Source organism: Cryptomeria japonica, chromosome 11, assembly GCF_030272615.1.
Source record: "Cryptomeria japonica chromosome 11, Sugi_1.0, whole genome shotgun sequence".
In the NCBI taxonomy this organism is placed as follows: Eukaryota; Viridiplantae; Streptophyta; class Pinopsida; order Cupressales; family Cupressaceae; genus Cryptomeria; species Cryptomeria japonica.
Window position 1 is genome coordinate 461,416,455 of NC_081415.1, and position 20,826 is coordinate 461,437,280.

The following is a 20,826-nucleotide window of genomic DNA, read 5'->3' on the forward strand; positions in this document are numbered from 1 at the left end:
TCACCATTCTGCCTAATGTATAAAATGTTCTGTGAACTAATATGACTTTTTATTGATGCATATGTCTAATCTTGTAGGATCTTCATATGTCTAATCTTGTAGGATCTTCATATGAAACCTTAATTTTCCACTTCAAGTACTTATTATCTATAAATTATCGATAGAAGGATCAAAATAACCAAAAGCAAAAGGCACTCCAAAAATGCAAATGTCTCGAGATCAAATTCAATATAAACAGGATTGCAGAATAAGACACAATTTTCAATCAAAGATATAATTATCTATGTTACCCGGGGACGCGTCCCCGATATTTTTTTCAGACGTCCCCATAAATTTTGCATATAGATAGTGAATTTTGACCATGAATTCTATAAGCAATTTGACTTTGACTCTCAATTTAACAAATTTGCCATAAGAACTCTGTTGGTTCTTATATGTTAAGGTTCTATAATGTATGTGTATGTTTTATCCATGTTTTCATATGAATATTTTAATTTTCCCTATATATTTTTATTTTCCCCATTTTTATATAGTCATCCCCTTTGCCGTCTCCTAGCCGTCCCCAAAATTGACAAAAAAAATCAAATGCGTACCCCCGTCCCCTGCCGTTCCCATCCCGGAAACTCGGGGTAACATAGATAATTATGTGATTGATGATGACAATTTACATTCACAAACAATTAGAAGTATAACTTTGTAGGACATTCAACGCGGTTTGAAAATTATTAGACTGAAACATATAAATAATGTCACTATAAAATGTTACATTTTACATTATTTGCTGAAAGCTCATTTGTGGAGCCAATACCTATGCCATAAAGTCTCCATGTTTAATAAAAATACAGTAGATTATTTGTAGTGTCACAACACATTGTGCCTCCAAGTATTCCATTTTTTCCAGATTGTGCGAAAAATGAAGAGGAAATAGTGAAAATTTTGTTATTCAATAAATGGCAAATGTCAAGAATGTTTACATCATACAAATTCTGCACTAGGAAAAGGCGGGTAGTTTTAAGAGCAACAGATTCTCAACATTCTCAAACAGTTACATAATATACAATAGGCAAGAAAAATACAGCTCAACTTTAAATCTGGTAGAAAGTCCAACACAAGCTGACACCCTTAGAACTGCACATTAGGAAACTAATGTTCAAAAACCGGTGTCCCCAAAACGATAAGCATTAAGCAGATACCTCAGTTGATGAGTTTGCACCTACACTAGTCATTACACTTACGGCAGGCACTTCACTTGCAGTTGGGGCTTCAGCCACAGTTGGAGCCACAGACACCATTGGGTCTGGAGCCACAGCCACCATTGGGGCTGCAGCCACACTTGGTGACATAGCCACTGTTGGGTCAATAGCCACTGTAGGGGCAATAGCCACTGTTGGGGTTGAAGTCACAGATGGGATCGCAATTAGAGTTGGAGACGGAGTTATAGGTAGAGTCATATTTCCACTTGATGTCACATTAGCAAGAGGAATCCCATTTGCATTTGGAGCTGGAGGTGCTTCCAATAGCAATGGTTTACTTGCTTGTGGACCACTTTGAATGGTTGCAACAGGCTTCACGGTTGTTGGTATCTTTACTGATGAATCCATCATTCCAGGAGGGATTATTTCTATCGGTGGATGTTTCTTAACATGAATCAAGTTCTCCAATGTTGGTTCTTTTTCTAAACCAGCAAGAACTGCATTTGCTGAGTCTGCCAATCTATTTTTCCTTGAAACATGCTCAAGTTCTTTCTGTAAAGTCTTGTTCCACAATTGCAGCAAGTTCTTCAAGGATGGACGACCGTGGGCCTGCATGTTGATAAGGAAAATTATGTGTTAACATACTTTTAAATCTGAAAGATACAAGGCAAAGAAATTCCTTAGATCCTCAGTTTTGTATGAGAAAATTCAAGCTGCAACAGAAAACATAACAATGATACTCAGAACTATCACCCTAATGATGCTTGGAAGTACACATACATGAGCATGCAGCACTGCTTCTGCATACATTCCTGTCTCCTGCCAAGCCTTTTCCATAAGAGCATTATCACCTAACAATGCAGCTGAAAATGCTGCCTCCCGGCCATAACCCGATGTGATCATATTATTTATCAAGACCTGAGATAAATATTACGGTTTTAGATTAAAGAGCTATACTTGGTAGCTTACAACAAATGCTTTCAACAACTTATGCTTTAAGTTCTTAGTTAATGTATAAGAACAAATCATGGTGTTGCAATTTGATTAATTTGTACTGTGGTGCACAATAACATGAAGTCAGGTAAACTGCAGTGTCTGTCTGCCTTTGTTACATGCCCATAAGAGAAAAAACAATAAATAACTGCTATCTATGTCTTATGATTTACAAATTCAATATGCTTAATCCCTAAAAAATGAGTCTTTAAAATATGATGATTCTATTACCAAAGCTATTTCAAAATGAAATCAATATGTCAAATTTGATTCAGTAGAATAGTTGCCAGACTCCCAGGATTAATTAACTCAATTATTTGACACTAGCCGCTCTCCCCCAACAATGTTTGAATAAAAAGTTACATACACAGATCACTGGATAAGGCATATAACAACTAATACACAAACCATTGAAATGGCCCCGACTTTTCTGCACTTTAATCTCAGTTTATTTGGTTTGACATTTCGTTAAACAGTTGGCATGTATACTTTTTAAAGCCCAACTTTTTCTGCGTTTTTTAGTGTAATAGTCTGTTTTGCTTTGAAATTAGAGTATAATACGAACAGAAAAAGTGCAGTCATATATGAAAATATAAATGTAACCAAACTAATAGCTGATTTAGATGCCACAGCATTCTATCTACCTCTAACCATTCATTCATGAACACAGAAGTTAATTTTCTGAGAAAGGTTTACAACAGATTTTTATTGATTCAACTTATCATTACAAGTACCAACGTACCCAGATGCAGTTCCAGCTACAGGTTATCAGGCCAACATGGTAGTTATCAGCAATATCTCCCTTCTAGAAACCTCTACGCTCACTCCCAATGACCTCCAGATCAGCACAGCATCTTCTCTAACTGGTACAGCCTCCTAGCAACACCATCCAGGTTGTACGGCACCCCTTCCCAATGGAAAAACCAGACCTGAACGGCCTGTTCCAAGCTTTTCCAGACCTGCAGCAATCGCTGAAAGGGATTTCAGTCTAGTATGGCCCCTCCCATGGTTTCTTCAGCAAGTACGGCGTCCAAAAAACCTGTCTCAGATTAGTACGGCACACTATCCCAGCTTGTATGGCTCCCACAAGCTCTCAGCAGAGACTAAATATGGACGGCTGGCTTAGGGGGTGATAGTCACAACTTTACCAATTCCATTGCACTCCATAACTTCTCAAATCAAGCCCATGAAAGTCTGCAACTTCTTCAAATAGTAGCGAACAGCTAAGAGTCGGATTTTACCTTGAAGCCCACTCAAACTCCCAGACTGTGTCTTCCAACAGCGTAAGAATTGTTAGCCAAGAGGGATTTCATCCTCCAATCCCCTGAAAATGAATCCTCCAAATGATTTCAAGGAATAACACATCAACCAAGCATACTTAGCAAACACTCACTGCCTCTATTTATCCATAGGCCTTTATATCTTAATGGCAATGTGGGACTAAACAAGCTCCATACTTTATAAATTTTAATTACTTAGTCCCATGTCCCCTCATTAAGTCGTCTCAGCCTAGGGAGACCACTTTTCAAAATAATATAAAGTGACTTTATAACTTTATATTATACTTTTTTAATTTTAAAGTCACTTTATTATATAAACTTCAAGCATTAAAATATATTATCAATCAAACTCAGAATACCATGTGCAATAGCTCTTCAAAAAGGTCTCGCCGACACGCTCCAAGTCCAATACTGAGAATTTGGACTCACTAAACCAACTATTGACTTACTATAAATAGTAAGTCTCTCCAAAACTCCATCAAACGCGCTCGGTTTGGCTTGAAACTGAAATTGCCTAGGCCAAAATCCTCCTGGATCCCTTCTATGTCTTGGTTAGCCCTCATGACATAGCAAAACAGGCTAACGACATTTCCTCTGACGATTAGCTAGAAAGGGGACATTACTGTAAATGATGTTCAATTTACATTCAATATGCAAGTTATATTCTATTAAAATAATCTTTTTGTATATATTATTGCCTTAATGTATGAATCTGACTATCTTCTTGTTTGTGGCAGGTGAGAGGAGCATTTAATATTTTCTATGTTAATATTTTCTATGTCCTATCTCACGAATGCCACTCAATATAAGTATATAACAAATGGGGTACGATCAAACAATGCCTTGATCGGTCATGACCGATCAAGACATTACTTGATCGTGCCTCTTTGTTTATACTAAACAAATGCATGTTCATTGTTAATACCAATCGATGTGGAAGTATTATAACCACCGATGTCTATCGGTGTTCGCACAATACTAATAGCCGATAGTTATCGGCATGTTAGCCTTAACAACCAATAACTATCGCTGTAGGCTTAACACCTTTATTATTATGCCACCCGATATATCATATGCAACCCGATATTAATTGGTGTTTTGATTAATCATTTATTTATCATTATTTATGTTAATCGATATAAATTGAAATACAAGATTTAGTAATCGATGAACATAAACAAAATATATAGTATGATTATCAATGAATAGGTTATTTATATGCAAATGTAGAATGGCTATCAAAGAGGAATTAATTGCTTGAAGGTTTTATCATAGTTAACGATATGATAAATGATTGAATGAGAGACTTCATTTATCTTACCGAAGCTATCATGCATTAACAATTACAACCATAGTGCATCCTGGACTGATTGCTTTCAGAAAGATAGTAAAGGGCCCAGTTTTAGATGAACTACATAATGCTCATGGTCCACTTGTTTATAATACATTAGAATATTGGTATGCTAGAAGATATTACTCAACTTGACCACATATTCCTACAAACAAAAGGTTAATGTTATAACCCAAGTATTTGCTCATGCAATCTTTGTGATTATGTTATGTGACTATGGATTTGATAAGAATCTTACAGTGCAGATTGCAAGTTAATGTTGGAGTCACAAATAGGTCATATGAAAGCCATCTCGGACATGATTCTAAGAACCAAATATTCTCGGTGTACAACATTCCCACTTCCCTTTTACTCAAACACAAAAAAGGATGGCCAGAAACCAACTTTAAAATCAGCCCCAAAGCTATAGTCAAGGGTGGCATGTTGACCAACAAGACAAATGTAGTGGAGGAAAGTTTTGAAGCTATAAAAAATTGAACCTGGCAAGCACAAGCATGATCCTTATAGAATGGGCCCTAATGCCCAAGGTAAGTGTGGATGTGGTCCTACTCTAAAAGCTCACCTCCAAAGGTATGGAGGGTGCACTATCCTTTTGGATTGAACCCCACCGTCCAAAGCATGTTGCCCTTCCACGAGCAAGAGTTGATACTCTCATGTACTCTAGCTTGGAGGAAAGTAGTATAGGTGCAAGGACACCCTCTTATAGTCCAAGGCATTGAAGGACTACTTGCTGAGTCATTTGCATGGTGACTAAATACGCCAAAAACTCACCATTTTGACTTGCCAAGTTTTTGGCCAAAACTCAACAACTCCTTGCCAAAAACTCATCCACTAATACATTAAAGCCCATAGTCAGCAAAAGAGCATTCTATTTTCATTTTTTATCCTTCTTTTTGCTCTCCAAAGAAAGTAAACCCTCCCAACCATCAAGCATGCCATTTGCAACGATTTTTCATCGAGAAGAGAAGATTAAAAAAAAATTTGGTGAATTTCGAAGACAAATTGGAATCACAAGTAGGTTTCTTGATTTTCATTTTCTTTGTTTTTTTAAAAGATTTTACTTCATTTTTGCTGCATCTAGGTTTTTAAAAAAATCATCAATGCTAATACAAAGTAGTCTAAATAGATTTAAATTCCACAAAACAAGATTCATCACCCGTTTCTATCATTTTTTTCTGATTTTTTCACTATTTTTACTGTTTTTTCATATCCAACTTATTTTTTTTATTTGAATCCTTTTTTTTTTTTTGAAGAAAATGTTTAGAATCTCTATATTAAATTAAATTTTTACTGATTTAAACTAATTAAGTTGTTTTTTAAAAAAAATATTAAAAATTTAACAAGTTGTGCTTTCACTTTGTATGTGTAGGTTAATTTAAATGGCATATAGAGAAGCTTTTGTATCTGGTTCAGCCTCAAGCTCCGCCCCATCAGTGCTGCCACCATCGTTTGTAGGCACTCATCCTACAAGAGCTAGACTCTGCAGAACCTAGGTCAGTTTTTTGCATTAGATGTAAAAGTGTATATTGTGGAGGCATAAACTACCTCAAATACCATCTTGCAAGCATTACACATCATAATGCTAGGGGTTGTCTTGGGACCACATGAAGAAATAAAAAGAGAAATGAATGCCCTACTTGCAACTGCAGAAAAGAAAAAATTGCATAGGGAGAGGGCAAAAGCAACCGTGGCAGCATCCATAGTTGCTTCTCAAGGTGCTCCACCAACATTGAATCAGATGAAGATGCACTAGTGGGCTCTCTTTGTGGTCCACGTATCCGAAACAAATCCACCACCTCCACCACTTCATCTACTTCTGATGGAGTGCTAGAATCAATGCCTACATGCACGCCACATAGTTTTTTTTTGCCCAAAAACGCACCTAAAGCACAAACATCATTGGAAGCAACTAGGTGGAATAGGGATGTGCATGAGCATGCAAAAATTGCATGTGCTGATTTTTGGTACTTTAGCAACATCCCTTTCAATTTGGCAAATAATCCTTACTGGGAGATCTTGGTTACTACATTGACAGTTGCAGAGAAAGGTTACATGGCACCTTCTAGCAAAGACTTGAGTGGGAAGTTAGTTAATTTAAATTTTTTGATAATTTATATTTATAGTAATTTATGTTCAATTTTAGACTAAATTTGTGTTCTTTAATTTATAGTAATTTATGTTGATGTTATTTTTTGTTTAAAAAATAAAATTGTGTACTTAATTTCACTTTTGTACTTGTAGGTTGCTCATGAATGCAACTAATAGGGCAAGAGTAGTGGTGGAAGATCAAAAAAAAAGGAACACAAAAAATATGGCTGCACTTTTCTTGCTGATGGGTGGATGGATGGGAAAAACCACACCATCATTAATTTTTTGGTAGCTTACAAAAATGAGGTGGTTTTTTTGAAATCGGTGGATGCCTCCAACAACGTCAAAAACACAAAAAACTTTGTCTCTAATGTTGGAGGAAGTTGTTATGGAGGTGGGAATAGAAAATGAGGTGCAAATAATAACTAATAATGTAGTAGCATATGTGGCGGTTGGGAGAATCCTCCAAGAGAAACATAGAACACTTTTTTGGTCACCTCGTGCAGCACATGTCCTTGACCTTCTTTTGGAGGGCATAGGCAAACTCGATTGGGTGATACCAATAGTAGATGATGCAACGAGCATCACAAAATCTATCTACAATCACCCTTGGGTTCTTCATTTGATGAGAGATCACACCCAAGGGAAAGAGTTGGTAAGATTAGGTGTCACAAGGTTTGCAACAATTTTCTTAATGTTGCAAAGCATTCTTGGTTCATTGACGACTTTGAAACAAATATTTGCGAATTAAGCATGGCTAGACTCATCTTATTCGAGGAAGCTTGAAGGAGAGAGGATTGCAAGCATAGTCATCGACAACCTTTTTGCACAAAGAGCAATAGAGATTGTGAAGGTAACTTTCAAAACTTTGAATTTTAATTCAAAGTGAATATTTAAATTTTTTAATTTCAAGTATTTCATTATAAATTTGCAACTTTAATCTTTTTGTAGTTTTAGATTGTAGGTGTCATAGCCTTTGGTTAGAGTTCTATGCTTGGTAGATGGGGATCAAACCCCAATGGGGTATCTTTATGAGGCCATGGGTAAGGCCAATAAATTATTATAACGGGGATCGTCTCAAAATTCAAATTTAATCCCATATGGGAGATTATTAATTGGAGGTGGAACAATCATCTCCACCAACCCATCCATGCAACAAGGTACTTCCTCAACCCCAATTTTTTCTACTCAAATACCTTCTGAGATCCCAATGGAGAGGTTATGGAGGGCGTCACTAAATGCATTTAGACGATGAAACCCCAAGTTGAGGTGAGAGACCTCATTGTCAAGGAATTGCAAAGTTATAGGGAAGCAATGGGTATGCTCTTCTCTTTAGAGCTATCTTACAAAGGAAGAACCACTCAAACACCAAGTGTAAAATTTGGAGTCTTTCACATGCATCTTACAAGTAACAAATTTCAAATTTACAAGTTTACAATATATAAATTATTTGATAAAAGTTTTTTGACTTTGCTTTCTAACTTCAATATTTTATTTTGTAGAGTCTTGGTGGACAAATTGGGGTGCAAATACCCTAAATCTCCAAAGATTTGCCCTTCGCATCTTATGCCAACCTTGTAGTGCATCAATCTATGAGTACAATTGAAGCTTGTTTGAGGTCATCCACACGAAGAGAATAACAAATTAGCTCAGAAACGCCTCAATGACCTTGTCTTTGTGCAATGCAATCTTCGACTATGCACAAGAAAGGTAGAGGAAATATCAGGTGATCCAATTGATTTGGATGAGATAGATCCTTACAGTGATTGGATGGGGTGGGATGAGCAACCTCCATTGTTTATCGAGGATGAGATCTATGATTTGGAGAGGCAAGCATTGGATTGTGCAATAGGAGATTTGGGATTGGATGACATTGATGAGGCTGAGGAAGAGTTATTGCCACCAACATCTACATTCAAGGTGAAGGTCAAGCCATAGCTTTTCATGCCATGCAAGGTGGAGGAGCCACAACAAACAGCTAGTACTAGACCCTCTAGCTCTACCCCTCCCCTACTTGTCACTGGAGCTGGGGAGAGGAAGATGTAAAATGTTTTAATGTAGTATTTACTTTTAGGTTTACAAAAACAGTTTGCTATTTTCATTTTGTTTCAGACTATCAGTCATCAGCATTCCACATGAGGATACCATTTTGTACCCAATTTGCATTTAAATCAATCACATATAACTAGACTCAGCTTGTTTCTTTTATGTACTCATTTACGGACTCATTGGATGCATCTTCTCATTGAATTTTGCAAAACAATTTGTGTTTCTAGTGAGATTTAAGCAATTTTTTAAGTTGTTGAGATTTTTACCGAGTCAAACTTTTTGGGTTTGGCGAGTTTTTGCTGAGTCCAAGTGGTCCAACTTTGGTCCAGAGAAATCAGTTAAAAAGGAAGAATCAGATCATAATAACATATTAAAAAGAAATATTGGCAGGTAATTAAGCAGTCAAGCAATGGTCCAAACAACTAATGAGCCAATACTCAAAGTAAAGATAGATCATGGAAGAGAGAATGTCCTCAGAAGAGCTGAGTCATCAAGATGTTCATCTATGATTTCAAAATCATCTATAAAACAGGATGGGGGAATCTTGCAGCAGACAATTTTCAGACAACCCAAAAATAAGTCCCTCTCTTGAATGGACTGTCATACAACTAAATTGGAATCAAACAGAGCAGCTAAAAGGGCAATAGGACACAATACAGCCAAACAACTCAATGGGTAGCTATTAAATAGTCAGAATGCACACAACTATTTTTCATGGAGAGATTCCATAGGGTCCGAGGACAGGTTGTACTTATGTTGAAACTTTCAGTAGAGAAAATGGATCTTTTCAAAACTGGGAAAGGAATAAAAGACAACATACAAGTTGAAGTTACCTCCTCTTCTATGAAAGAAAACAATCTCATGGTTCTATGGCAGCCTATCATGGGATGATCCTTGCCAAGGAAGCCAAATGCACTAAAGTTTGGTGTGAAGGAGACTCCTTAAACATTATCAACTGTTTAAATATGAAATTCCCGCCGTCTTGGTCTATTAGTAATGCTATTAAAGCTACTAGGAAAATTAGCGAAGAGTTTGACATGTGTTTTTACACATGTTTACAGGGAGGCCAACTCTTGTGCTGACTGGGCTGCCAACCTGGCCTGCCAATCGGGAGACATCATTACTAATTATGGTGAAACGGAGATTGCAAGCGAAATGAAATCCTTGCTCAATCAAGACTGAAGCTATACAAGGCAACGTGGTACTTTTAATCATTATTTCTAATGACCTTTCCGCCTTTTTCGATGCAGGGCTCATTTGATGATAATGAACTTTTAAATAGGTGTCTTATCATAATTACTTGGCACGGATTCTGGGTGCTCTTATAGAATAACCACAGAAACCAAAGGGGAAGTGATCAAATCGAGATAAGGCATTGCAAGGAAAGAGCTGGAAAAATGGGAGGTAACAAGAAGAGATTTGAACCTGCGTCCTGCTCGGACTGGAGAAAGAATGAAGAAGTCTAGGATATCCTCCAGCAGGGAGGAATGAATGTTTTCATGGAACGATTAAGTGGGAAAGACCCCACAATTACTTCTTACTTCATCAAGAACTGGAAAAATGGAAAAATTCTGATTGGTTCACAGATGATGAATGTCGACGAAGAGGTTATTGCCGAGGCCACGGGGATGTCTACTGAGGGTATGAAATTTTACTGGGACAGAGGAATATCTGACAAAGCTGCAGACAAGTTTCCAGTTACAGATGGAGAGAGGCGAAAGATGATCAAAATTGACAATTCCTACCACTCCCCAAAGAGAATTTGCAGGCCTTGGAGGTTTGTTCTTTTCGCTTCTATTGAATACATTACCTTAGACGGTAGGTTTACCAGGGCCTACGGGCATCACTTCGTCATGGTGAAAGGGTTAGCCTTCCCTATTACCTTGCCTGTTCTATGGATCATACTATAAAGGAAATCCAGAAGGATCCTAAAGGTGATCATGCCCTCCACCAGGGGCTTATGGTCCTGGTTTATAAAATGCTAAAGGGGAAGTGCATTGAAAAGCCTATCAAAGGCAAAAATGCTAGAGATGAAACTACAGAAAGTAAGGATAGTGGTTTTAATTTTGACTCGGATACCGAGGGAGAGTCAGAGGAAACTAGCAAGAAAGGGAGGATTAGGGCCAAGAAGAGGAGGATTATTGTGGACTCTGATACGTCGGACTCTGCAACTGAATCCCTTGAGGAAAAATCTGCTAAAAAAAGGAAAGGGAAAACCACTGGAAAGAAGGTTCAGAAAAAGAACATTAAAAAGGGGAGCAATTCCGACTTCAATCATGTTCAGATTGAATCGGAAGAGGAGGCTGAAGAAAACAAGGTGGTTGATAGTCAGGATAAAGAAGGGGAGGGTAACCCAGTGATGGATAATTTGGAGACCGTGAATACCACAAATCTGCATAAGGAGGAAAAGGGGGATAAAAGTGACAATGGTGACAAAGACACTGTTAAGGCCTTTTGTGAGACCATCGCTACTATGGTGAAGGATGTTAACAGTTTGAAAACCGATACACAGGCCATTGCAAGAATTAATGTTGGTGACAAGCCCTTGGCAGAACATGTTAAAGAACTGGTGGCCGTTCTGCATAATGCACAAGCTATTGAATGTATGGTTGGAAAAATTATGGCAACGGAGAAGAAGGTCAACGAGATGGGAGATCCTAAGGAAATGGAAAACAAAATGAAAGATTTCAGCACCAGAATTGACAAGCTGGAGCTCAATGTAAAGAAGATTGCCGACCAAAATTTCCAAATCCTCAAATCCTCGGTGGACAACATGAACATCCTTATTAACAAGTTCGAGAATGATGCAGAAAAGGATGGTGATAAAGAGCAGTCGAACAAGAAAGGGCATGAAAGGAGGACCAGAGCTAACACAAAGAGAAAAGGCGACATCGAAGGTCGTGAGCTGGAGGATCTGAAGACCTCAGCGAACAACATGAAACAAATGGTTGTTCAGGCTGAGGAAATTATGAATAGTATTTAGTTTTTGTTGCTGTCCCTGGTTAGGTCTCTTTGCTGTCTTTATGCTTTCCTTTTGCTGTCTGTACCGAGATACTTTATTATGTAATGTTGTGTTAAGTTGATCCCTTTCGGTGGGTTCATTTTGTTTTTTGAAGTGACCAGGCACTTTTTTTAGCAGTTCTTTCTCCTGGTTTGTTCAAGGGTCGGGTACCTTTCAAATACCTGCTTTTACTTAATCAAAACAAAGCGAACAATGTAACAATACTACAGACATATAAATAAACTTTATAGGTTTCAAGGTACTTCTAAATACACTATAACTCGAAGAAGCAAAAATCGATAAAAAATCAGAATAATTGGCAAAAATTGCAACACTTTTAGAATGCCGATTTTTTTCCCCAAAAAACTTGTGATTTCATATAGAATTGTTGACCAACAATTTGACCATATTCCTGACAAATTTTGACAATCTGCAGATTTGAACATAGTGATTCTAGGTCACAAAATGTGATTCCAACAAGATTTCAGACTTCAGTCATCGATTTTTAAATGTTTTTGTTTGACCTTTTTGTGTCTTTGACCCATGAAAAACCCTAAATGACTCTTGACCCACTCTTCCACCCATAGTTTGGGATTTCATCAATTAGTCAAATAGAAGTCCTGGTTCGTTTCCGAGACCAAACCAAACCAAGTTGTTGAGCCAACTCTTCAACCCACCCCCAAGTGCCCTCTATAATGAAACGAGTGGGATTTGCAAATTTTGGTAAGGTTTTTCCACAATATATTTTTTACCTATTATTTCTGCTAGGGTTTTTTGTCAATTTTTCATTAACTTTTTATCTTTGATATTTAATATAATCATTATAATATTATATTATTATAGTTTAATAATTATAATATAATATTTAATAATAATATACCACTATTATAATATTATAATATAATATAATTATTATATCTAAGTCGCTGGTCCTGGTTCGGGCTTGGGTTCGAGTTCGAGATTCCAATTCGCGGATTTGGAAAAAACATTTTGGGGGTTTTGGGTTTGTTTTGGGTTCATTAGTACAAAAACATATAAAAATTAAAAATATATACATATATGCAGCTGTAGTCAAGTTCAAAATACACCACTATGCTAATAGTCAAATAACATAGTAAAATAAACCATCATATATTAAAGTTTTTGTTCAAATAATATAGCAAAACAGTAAGTACACCACCATATTAATGTTTTAGTTCAAAAATAATAATGTCAAAGCTACAACAATCAGCCATCACTGATCAAATATCATATGGGTCATCAAAAATATCATCATCATCCTCCATAAGCTGTGGTCGATTAGAAGAACCACAAACCATATCCAAAGATTACAAAAAGTTTTACAAGTTTTATTTAGTTCAATTTTACCCAACCAGATCCATTTTAAAACACTGGACTACTTACTTTCAGATCAATAAAGTAACTTTATCATTACTTCATGATAAACTATTATAAAGTACGTGTATTTATCCATCCAAGTCAAATAAATGACTAAGTATAAGCCCCCAAAGATGGAAAATATCGCCTCCTAACCAATTAATTTGCTTGTAGAGGTGGCTAACAAGCAAAACTATGCAACTGAGTGATCATAGGAAAAATGGGGACATTACAGGTAATGTCCTTTTTTCTTCGAGTGATAATTAATTAATTAAATGTTAAATGGTCCTAAGTCCTATGGGATTATTTAAATTTAATTAATCAGCAGTTGGACATACTTTATTTTATGAAGTGGCTTTATAATAATGTCAATGACAAATTATAAAGTAAAATCACTTTTGAGGGGAAAAGTAAATTAAGAGAGAAATAAAATAAAGTATTACTTCGAAAAAGTAAAAGTATTATAAAAGGAGGAAAAAGTGCAATGAGGATTCATTCTTGAATTGTTATTTTCAAATAAATTTTTCCTTGAGAGCTTGAGAGCTTTAGCTTGCAGGTTCAGTAAACCCTAGGACGGAAACCCTAGAGGTTTTGGCTATTTAGAAGGAAACCCAGATCAGCCCACTTGGTGAATTCATCTCAGGATTCACAGTTGCACATCATTGATCAGTTTTCATGGAGATTCGATGATCTATCTTGCAAATTTTCAGAGGGTTTGTAATTTTATGTATGGAGGCAATCCGAGTATGTGTTACTTGATGGCATTAGGCATCTTTTGATTTGTAACAGCAGCATGCGTTTGTAAACAGTAATACTTTTCTATATCAAAGAATACCATTCGTATTACATTGATTGATTTCCTTGAAAATCTGTATTGTTGATCTTGCATGTTCAATCTCCATATTTGCATGTCACAATATTATATTATGATGAACAAAATACGAGCAAAAATGAAAACCCATATCAGATTTGAAGCAATATCCGAGTCTGGGATATTACAGTTCCAATTCCTATTAAGACAGTCCCAAATTTCCTTCAAGTCAACAAGTATGTTGTAAATCTTTTTTGCAGTCATCTGAGCAAATACAGTGCCATCCAACCAGTGAAAGTTCATCAATATCTCAAAATTCATTGAGAGAGACACAAGTAATTTAACATTTTATATGGCTTTCTACAGAACAGCATAAGTTCTTTGGTTATCAAAGATTTTGAATTTATTTGTCTAACATTTTCCAATCCTCATCTTTCCATTCACAAAATATCTTTGAAACAAAAAGTGCCTTTAGAATCCCAAGCTTTGGTAAAACAGCCTTGGATAAGTTCCAGCTTTGGTAAAACATCCTTGGGTAAAACTGAACCAAAGAAAACGATTTTAAAAAGTCAAAAAAATTCACTTTAGCGTCAACAATCAGCCATCACTGATCAAATATCATATGGGTCATCAAAAATATCATCATCATCCTCCATATGATATGGTAGATTAGAAGAACCACAAACCAGATCCAAAGATTACAAAAAGTTTTACAAGTTTTATTTAGTTCAGTTTTACCCAACCAGATCCATTTTAAAACACTGGACTACTTTCTTTCAGATCAATCTAGGTTCCAATTCCTATTAAGACAGTCCCAAGTTTCCTTCAAGTCAACAACTATGTTGCAAATCTTTTATGCAGTCATCTGAGCAAATACAGTGCCATCCAACCAGTGAAAGTTCATGAATATCTCAAAATTCATTGAGAGAGACACAAGTAATTTAACATTTTATAAGGCTTTCTACAGAACAGCATAAGTTCTTTGGTTATCAAAGATTTTTAATTTATTTGTCAAACATTTTCCAACCCTTCATCTTTCCGTTCACAAAATATCTTTGAAACAAAAAATGCCTTTAGAATCCCAAGCTTTGGTAAACCGTAAAACAGCCTTGGGTAAGTGCCAGCTTTGGTAAAACTGAACCAAAGAAAACGATTTAAAAAAGTCAAAAATTTTCACTTTAGCGTCAAATTTTTCCAGGGTTCTGCAAAATCTTCCAAAATTCCTCCTGGATTCTTCTGGGTCCGACAGGGAAGAACCCACAGGGCATTTGCAGGAACCTGGCCAGACCCAGGAAGAACCGACCCAGGACCAAGACCCGGAGGGTCTAGGCAAAGAACCCGGTAACTTAGTATTATATTATTATTTTATTATTATAATATTTATATTGTAATATAATATAATATAATATAATATAATATCATGTCCCTTTTTGTTAAAAATTGGTTTTTGGTCAATGTTAACCCATTTTATTCTTCTATGGATTAATCAAGCAAGATTAAGGGGAATAATTAATTTAATATTTATGAATGTCCAGAAATTTTCAATGTCAAAAGCACATTCAGAAATTAAACTAAATATTTGGAAACAATTAGTGAGGAATTGGATTTGTGCCATAATGGGAAGTTTGAAATATTTCTAATTATGACTTTCCCACCAAGAGTGGAGGGGGGGAATTGAAATATTTCTAATTAATGATTTTCCCACCAAGAGCAAATTTGGAAAGCAACAGTGGAGTTGGAAATTAAAATATTTTTAATTAATGATTTTCCGACCAAGTGCAAAGTGTTTTTTTTTTCGATCCCACCAAGTGCAAAGTTGGAAAGTAAGAGTAGAGTAGAAATTTGTAATATTTCTAATTAATGATTTTCCCACCAGATTGGCCAAGGACAAGATAAATACAAAGCATATTTGGGAAAAGGGATCTTTACATCATTTCTACTTCTCAATTTCTATTTGTATGAACTTCATGTTCTACGAAATTCTTCAGTGGACAGAAACCCATTGGAGATTGGACGCTTGTGGATGGAAACCCATAAGTTTCAGGTGGATAGTGGACGAAACCCCATTGTTCACATAGAGTAATTTCATCTAGAGGTTGCACTGGAGCTTCAAGATTTCAGCAGTTTTCCATTGTTTGTGTTCAAGGCTTTATTGATGTTGTTGCAGTGATTGCAGATATCTTTTGAGGGGCTCTTTTTGTTATTAATCCTGTATCAGATCATATGTATGTCTTTGCTGCTGTTGTAAATCCGGTTTCAGGCCTGATAATATGCTTCTGGATATCATAAAATGTATTTCAGTAGTGTTCTATGATGTTTCATTCAATTTAATGTCTTTTTATGCAAGACTAGCTCACTAGATTTGGTGTTTTCAGTGAAATTTGGTATAATATTTGTGAATTTATTTTCCAGATCTGCAAGTAACATTAAATTTTGGGTTGAGGACATTACATAGAAATATTATCATAATAGATTAATAATTATTACTTTTCTTCACTATGTCTGCAGCACTACTATACCTCCCCAACAGATTTCTATGGCTCCTCTGCGCACACCTAGGGCTTGTGCGTCTTCTGCGAATGGCAAGAATGCTGTTTCTCTTCACTCTAATTTAGCTCGCCCCTCCAATGATATCGATGATGGTGCCCTAGGGTCTAGTTTTGGCTCCCATGGCTATAGAGAGGTGTCCTCCCTCAACACAGGCAATAGTTTGGCTTCAAATAATGGATCAAAGGCCCCTCCTGTGATGTGTTTGGGGGGATCTGAAAGGATCTTCCCCAAAACAGATTGGTGTGTGCAAAAGAACATGGCAGCAGGTTTGGACAAGTGGTCTGTTGCTCCTGCCAATGTGGGGGGATCTCAGGCTTCAAAGGGGGATTGTGCTTGGTAGAATAGGCCTTCACACAGGCCAAACTATTCGAAATCCAGATTGGATGGGAAGGGGTGTGAACTGCCACCTGCACAGGCATCGGCTTTCCTTGTGGCACCTCAGACTCGCGATATACCTCTGAAAGTTGATCTAGGGGAGGAAATTTTGATGGAGGTGGATGAGAATATTGACTATTTTTCAAAGCACAGTTTGGTCAGGAGATATTGTGGATTTTGGCCGAGTATGGTAGTTCTTCAACAGTGGATTTCAAACACTTGGAACCCCATTCTGGAGGGCGATCTCCAAATATATCCCTCTGCTCAGGGATTTTTTGTTGTGATCTTTGACAATATTCAGCACTGCTGCACACTTCTTTGTGATTATCAATGCGATTGCGATCAACACTTGCTAATGTTGAAACCCTGGCACCCTACTTTCAATCCAAGCATTGAATCCTTTTCTGTAATTCCTCTTTGGGAAAGACTTCCGAACCTACCTTTCCAAGTTTGGTTTGATTCTTGTTTTGAAGCTATTGGCAATTCGTTGGGGAAATTCCTAAGAGTTGATGAGGGATTTGAAAATTTCTCTCAAACCAAATATGCCCATATTCTGGTAGAGATCAATACGAATAAAGATTTTCCTGCAGAGATCTTTCTCAACACTAAAAACAGTTGTTGGATTCAGTCTTTAGATTATGAGGGTGTTCCCTTCTGGTGTCACAGATGTTTTTGCAATGGACATGTTGCCCAATGTGCTAAACGGATGAAAGACAATCAAGCTTCGTGGTGGGAAGATGTCTCCCCTCACCACTACTTGGTAGAAAAGGAATAGTCAAATCAAGTTGGAGCGACCATCAAAGAGCCTCAGATTCCCAAAGGGGATGGTCCACATAAGACTTCACCAAGCAATGCTCAACACACTCCACAGAAGATGGTTGGTTCCCCTGTTAAGAGAAGAGACAGTGATAAGGGAGTTGTTCCTTCCATGAAGTTGGCCCAGTCAATTGATGACTCAGGTCATAGGACTTCACTTGTTCCACTGAAGAAATCTCAACTCACACCGAGGTCTTCTGTGGCTCCTCCTCCTGTTGGGAGGATCAGCGTTATGGCTGCTTCCCTTCCTGTTGAGAGGACGATTGCAGTAGTGGAGTGCTCAAGAACTACACCCCCTACAGGTCAAGAAATGGCCCCAAGGAAACCAGATGAGATTGCTTGTGGTGAGGCCCAAGAAGATACTTGGACAGTAGTGCAAAGTAAAAGGAAGAAAAATGAAGCAATTAAAACATGCAACTTCGTTCCCATACTAAAAGTAAAACAAATATCTTGATAATCTATTTGGAGACAACTGTGGTTTGGTGCACAGCTCATAAAGTCAGTAAGAGTCAGTATAGGGGTGTCTTGTTCAGTAATACTGGAGTTGGTACTCTTATCATCTTATCTGTTGTTGTTATGTTGGTGCATGTTAATGGACTTAGATGGCTTTCAGCCATTATCTGTTATAAAAAATGTTTTCATTTTAATCTATTGGGTGCAGCCCCTCAGCTGCTATTTATCTACCAAAAGAAAAAAAAAGTTTATTATAATAAAAATAATAATATAATTATAATTATAATATAAAAATAATACTAATAACAGTAATTATTATTTTATTGTATTATAATATAAAAATAATAATTATAATAATATACGCTTTTTTTCAACTCCAATTTTTTACCAACTTTTTCAAAAAGTCTTATACTTTTGGTTTGCCATTTTTTCCCCAAAATATTTTTGCTATTATGCTATAACTAATCACAAGAGTTCATACTACAGAAATTGATTGATTGAAAAAAGGCTATTTTGATCTGACCTTTTGTGAAGAAAGCATTTCAATTATTTTTCAGTCAAGGAAGAAGCATATGGTCAGAGGATTCTACATACCGATAAGCGTGTCAATTCACCATGATTTGCAAGTCTCAGTGACAACCCTCGCAATTCTTGTGGCTGTAATGCACCCTTTAAACGACCTGCGGCCGCAAGTCTTTTCAGAGCTTCATTGGCAATATCAGCTTGAGCAGTTGCATCTGCAGCATCAATGAGGTCCAGAAATTCCTTTGCATATTTAACAATTCCTTGCACAGCATCAGCGGTAAATTCCTGTTTAGCTGCTAAGCTTAGAATTCCAGTACTATCTGTAATGGGAGTCAAATCTTGCTCGATGCTTCTACTATTGCTCATTGTAAGAAGGCACTGAAGTGCTCTTTTAAGATCATTGCTCTTCATGGCAAGGTCAAATTCTAACCTGCAAAATCATCAAATGCATTTATTCCATTATCACAACAATCCAAAGTGCAAGAAATATATAAGCTAAAATGAAGACTGAAAACTATTTCAAACAAAAGCATAGCTGGCAAAATATATCTTAGTTTCAAACTTTCAAGTAATGTGCACATCTTTTCCACTTTGATTAAAGAAATCAAGATTGTCAAAAGCACTCAATTTGAAATCAACTTGATACCTTTTAGATATCCCTGGCAGATGAAGGGCCTCGGTTGCATAACCCATTCCCAGCATAAACTGTGCTAAATCATCATGATGCTCTCTACCAAGTCTAGTTGCCCTGAAATTTTTCAACACATAGTACACAGAAATTGGATGAAATATCCTAAAAAGAAGGTACAAGAACATGAATCTGCAGCAGAGCATTTCAAAACAGATAAAATGGTCCATATAGCTTACCATTTCACAGCACTAACAGCATCTCCATAGGCTGCAAGGCAGCGACAACGTATGCCAGGATGGCTTAGACCAATAGCGTGGGCACTCATATATCTGGATTGCAAGGAATACACAATTGAAAGAAAATAAGCTTTTTAAGATAAGATCTACAAATGAACAACTGTGAACGATTCAAGGTAATGTAACAAAGAATGCCAAGCCAGAAATACATTAACTCCCTTTCTGAAGATTAGTTCTAGCATACAGGCAACAGGAAACAGGAAACAAGAAACAGTAGATTCACATCAACATTAGGAAGAATTGTGCTTCTTATAGATAAAAATATATATCCCCCACACATAACAGCTAGGAAAAAGAAAAAAGGAACAATCCTGCAATTCACTTTCACGTATGCAGAGGCTTTTAATTAAATTGACGGTTCTGTCATATAGACTTCAAGATTGGGCACTCGGTATGTCCCAACAGGCCATTTATTTATTATATCTCCAAGCATACTGAGCACTCAATCTTGAGATCCATATGATAAAATCAAAAAACCAACAGCCCCCCTTAAGATTGATTGGAGATTCAGGAAGATTCATCAATGCTAGTCATAAATAAATTCCGTTCTTCAAATTTGCAGTTCATATCAATTGCAGCCCAAGGGATTTGTAAAATACATGATCACTAAGAATTCAAGGCAAGCCACTTATTAGCTAAATCACTTCTAAGTAGTGATCTCAGTTGTTCCTACAAATCTCTTGTTGCTACTGAAAACATAAGTACTGGTAAAATTTCAAGAAAGAACACTGTTGTCCTCATTTTTGTTTTAAAAAATGAAGGACCATTACATAAATTTTTTGTGAAAAAATGAAAAAAATTACTCTATGGCACGCTTCCTGAGGCAGAATTTCGACTAATCCTTGGACTGACTTAATCCTCAGTCCATCCTCGAACTACGTTTCGAATTTCATCGCATTCTAGATTCGTTTGCTATGTCTTCCTTCAATTTCGGGTTTTTTCTCCCTGATTGCAGGTGGAGAATTTTCCTTGAACTACAAGTTTTAATGATTTCCATTGTTTTGATCTTTGTAGGGAAATTTTTAGCTTATTACATG

The 20,826-nt window shown here is 36.6% G+C and overlaps 1 protein-coding gene across 1 annotated transcript in view; it reads right to left on the reverse strand.

Moving 5' to 3' along the window:
• Positions 1-914: 914 nt before the first annotated feature.
• Positions 915-20,826, reverse strand: part of LOC131068261 (uncharacterized) — a 197,981-nt gene continuing 178,069 nt past the window's right edge. Inside the window, exons 17-21 of the mRNA XM_058003441.2 lie at positions 19,730-19,822; positions 19,509-19,610; positions 18,932-19,292; positions 1,974-2,111; positions 915-1,802 (exon numbers count right to left, since the gene is read on the reverse strand). Coding sequence (XP_057859424.1) covers positions 1,182-1,802; positions 1,974-2,111; positions 18,932-19,292; positions 19,509-19,610; positions 19,730-19,822 — 1,315 coding nt within the window. The 3' untranslated portion in view covers positions 915-1,181. The remainder of the gene's footprint in view (positions 1,803-1,973; positions 2,112-18,931; positions 19,293-19,508; positions 19,611-19,729; positions 19,823-20,826) is intronic.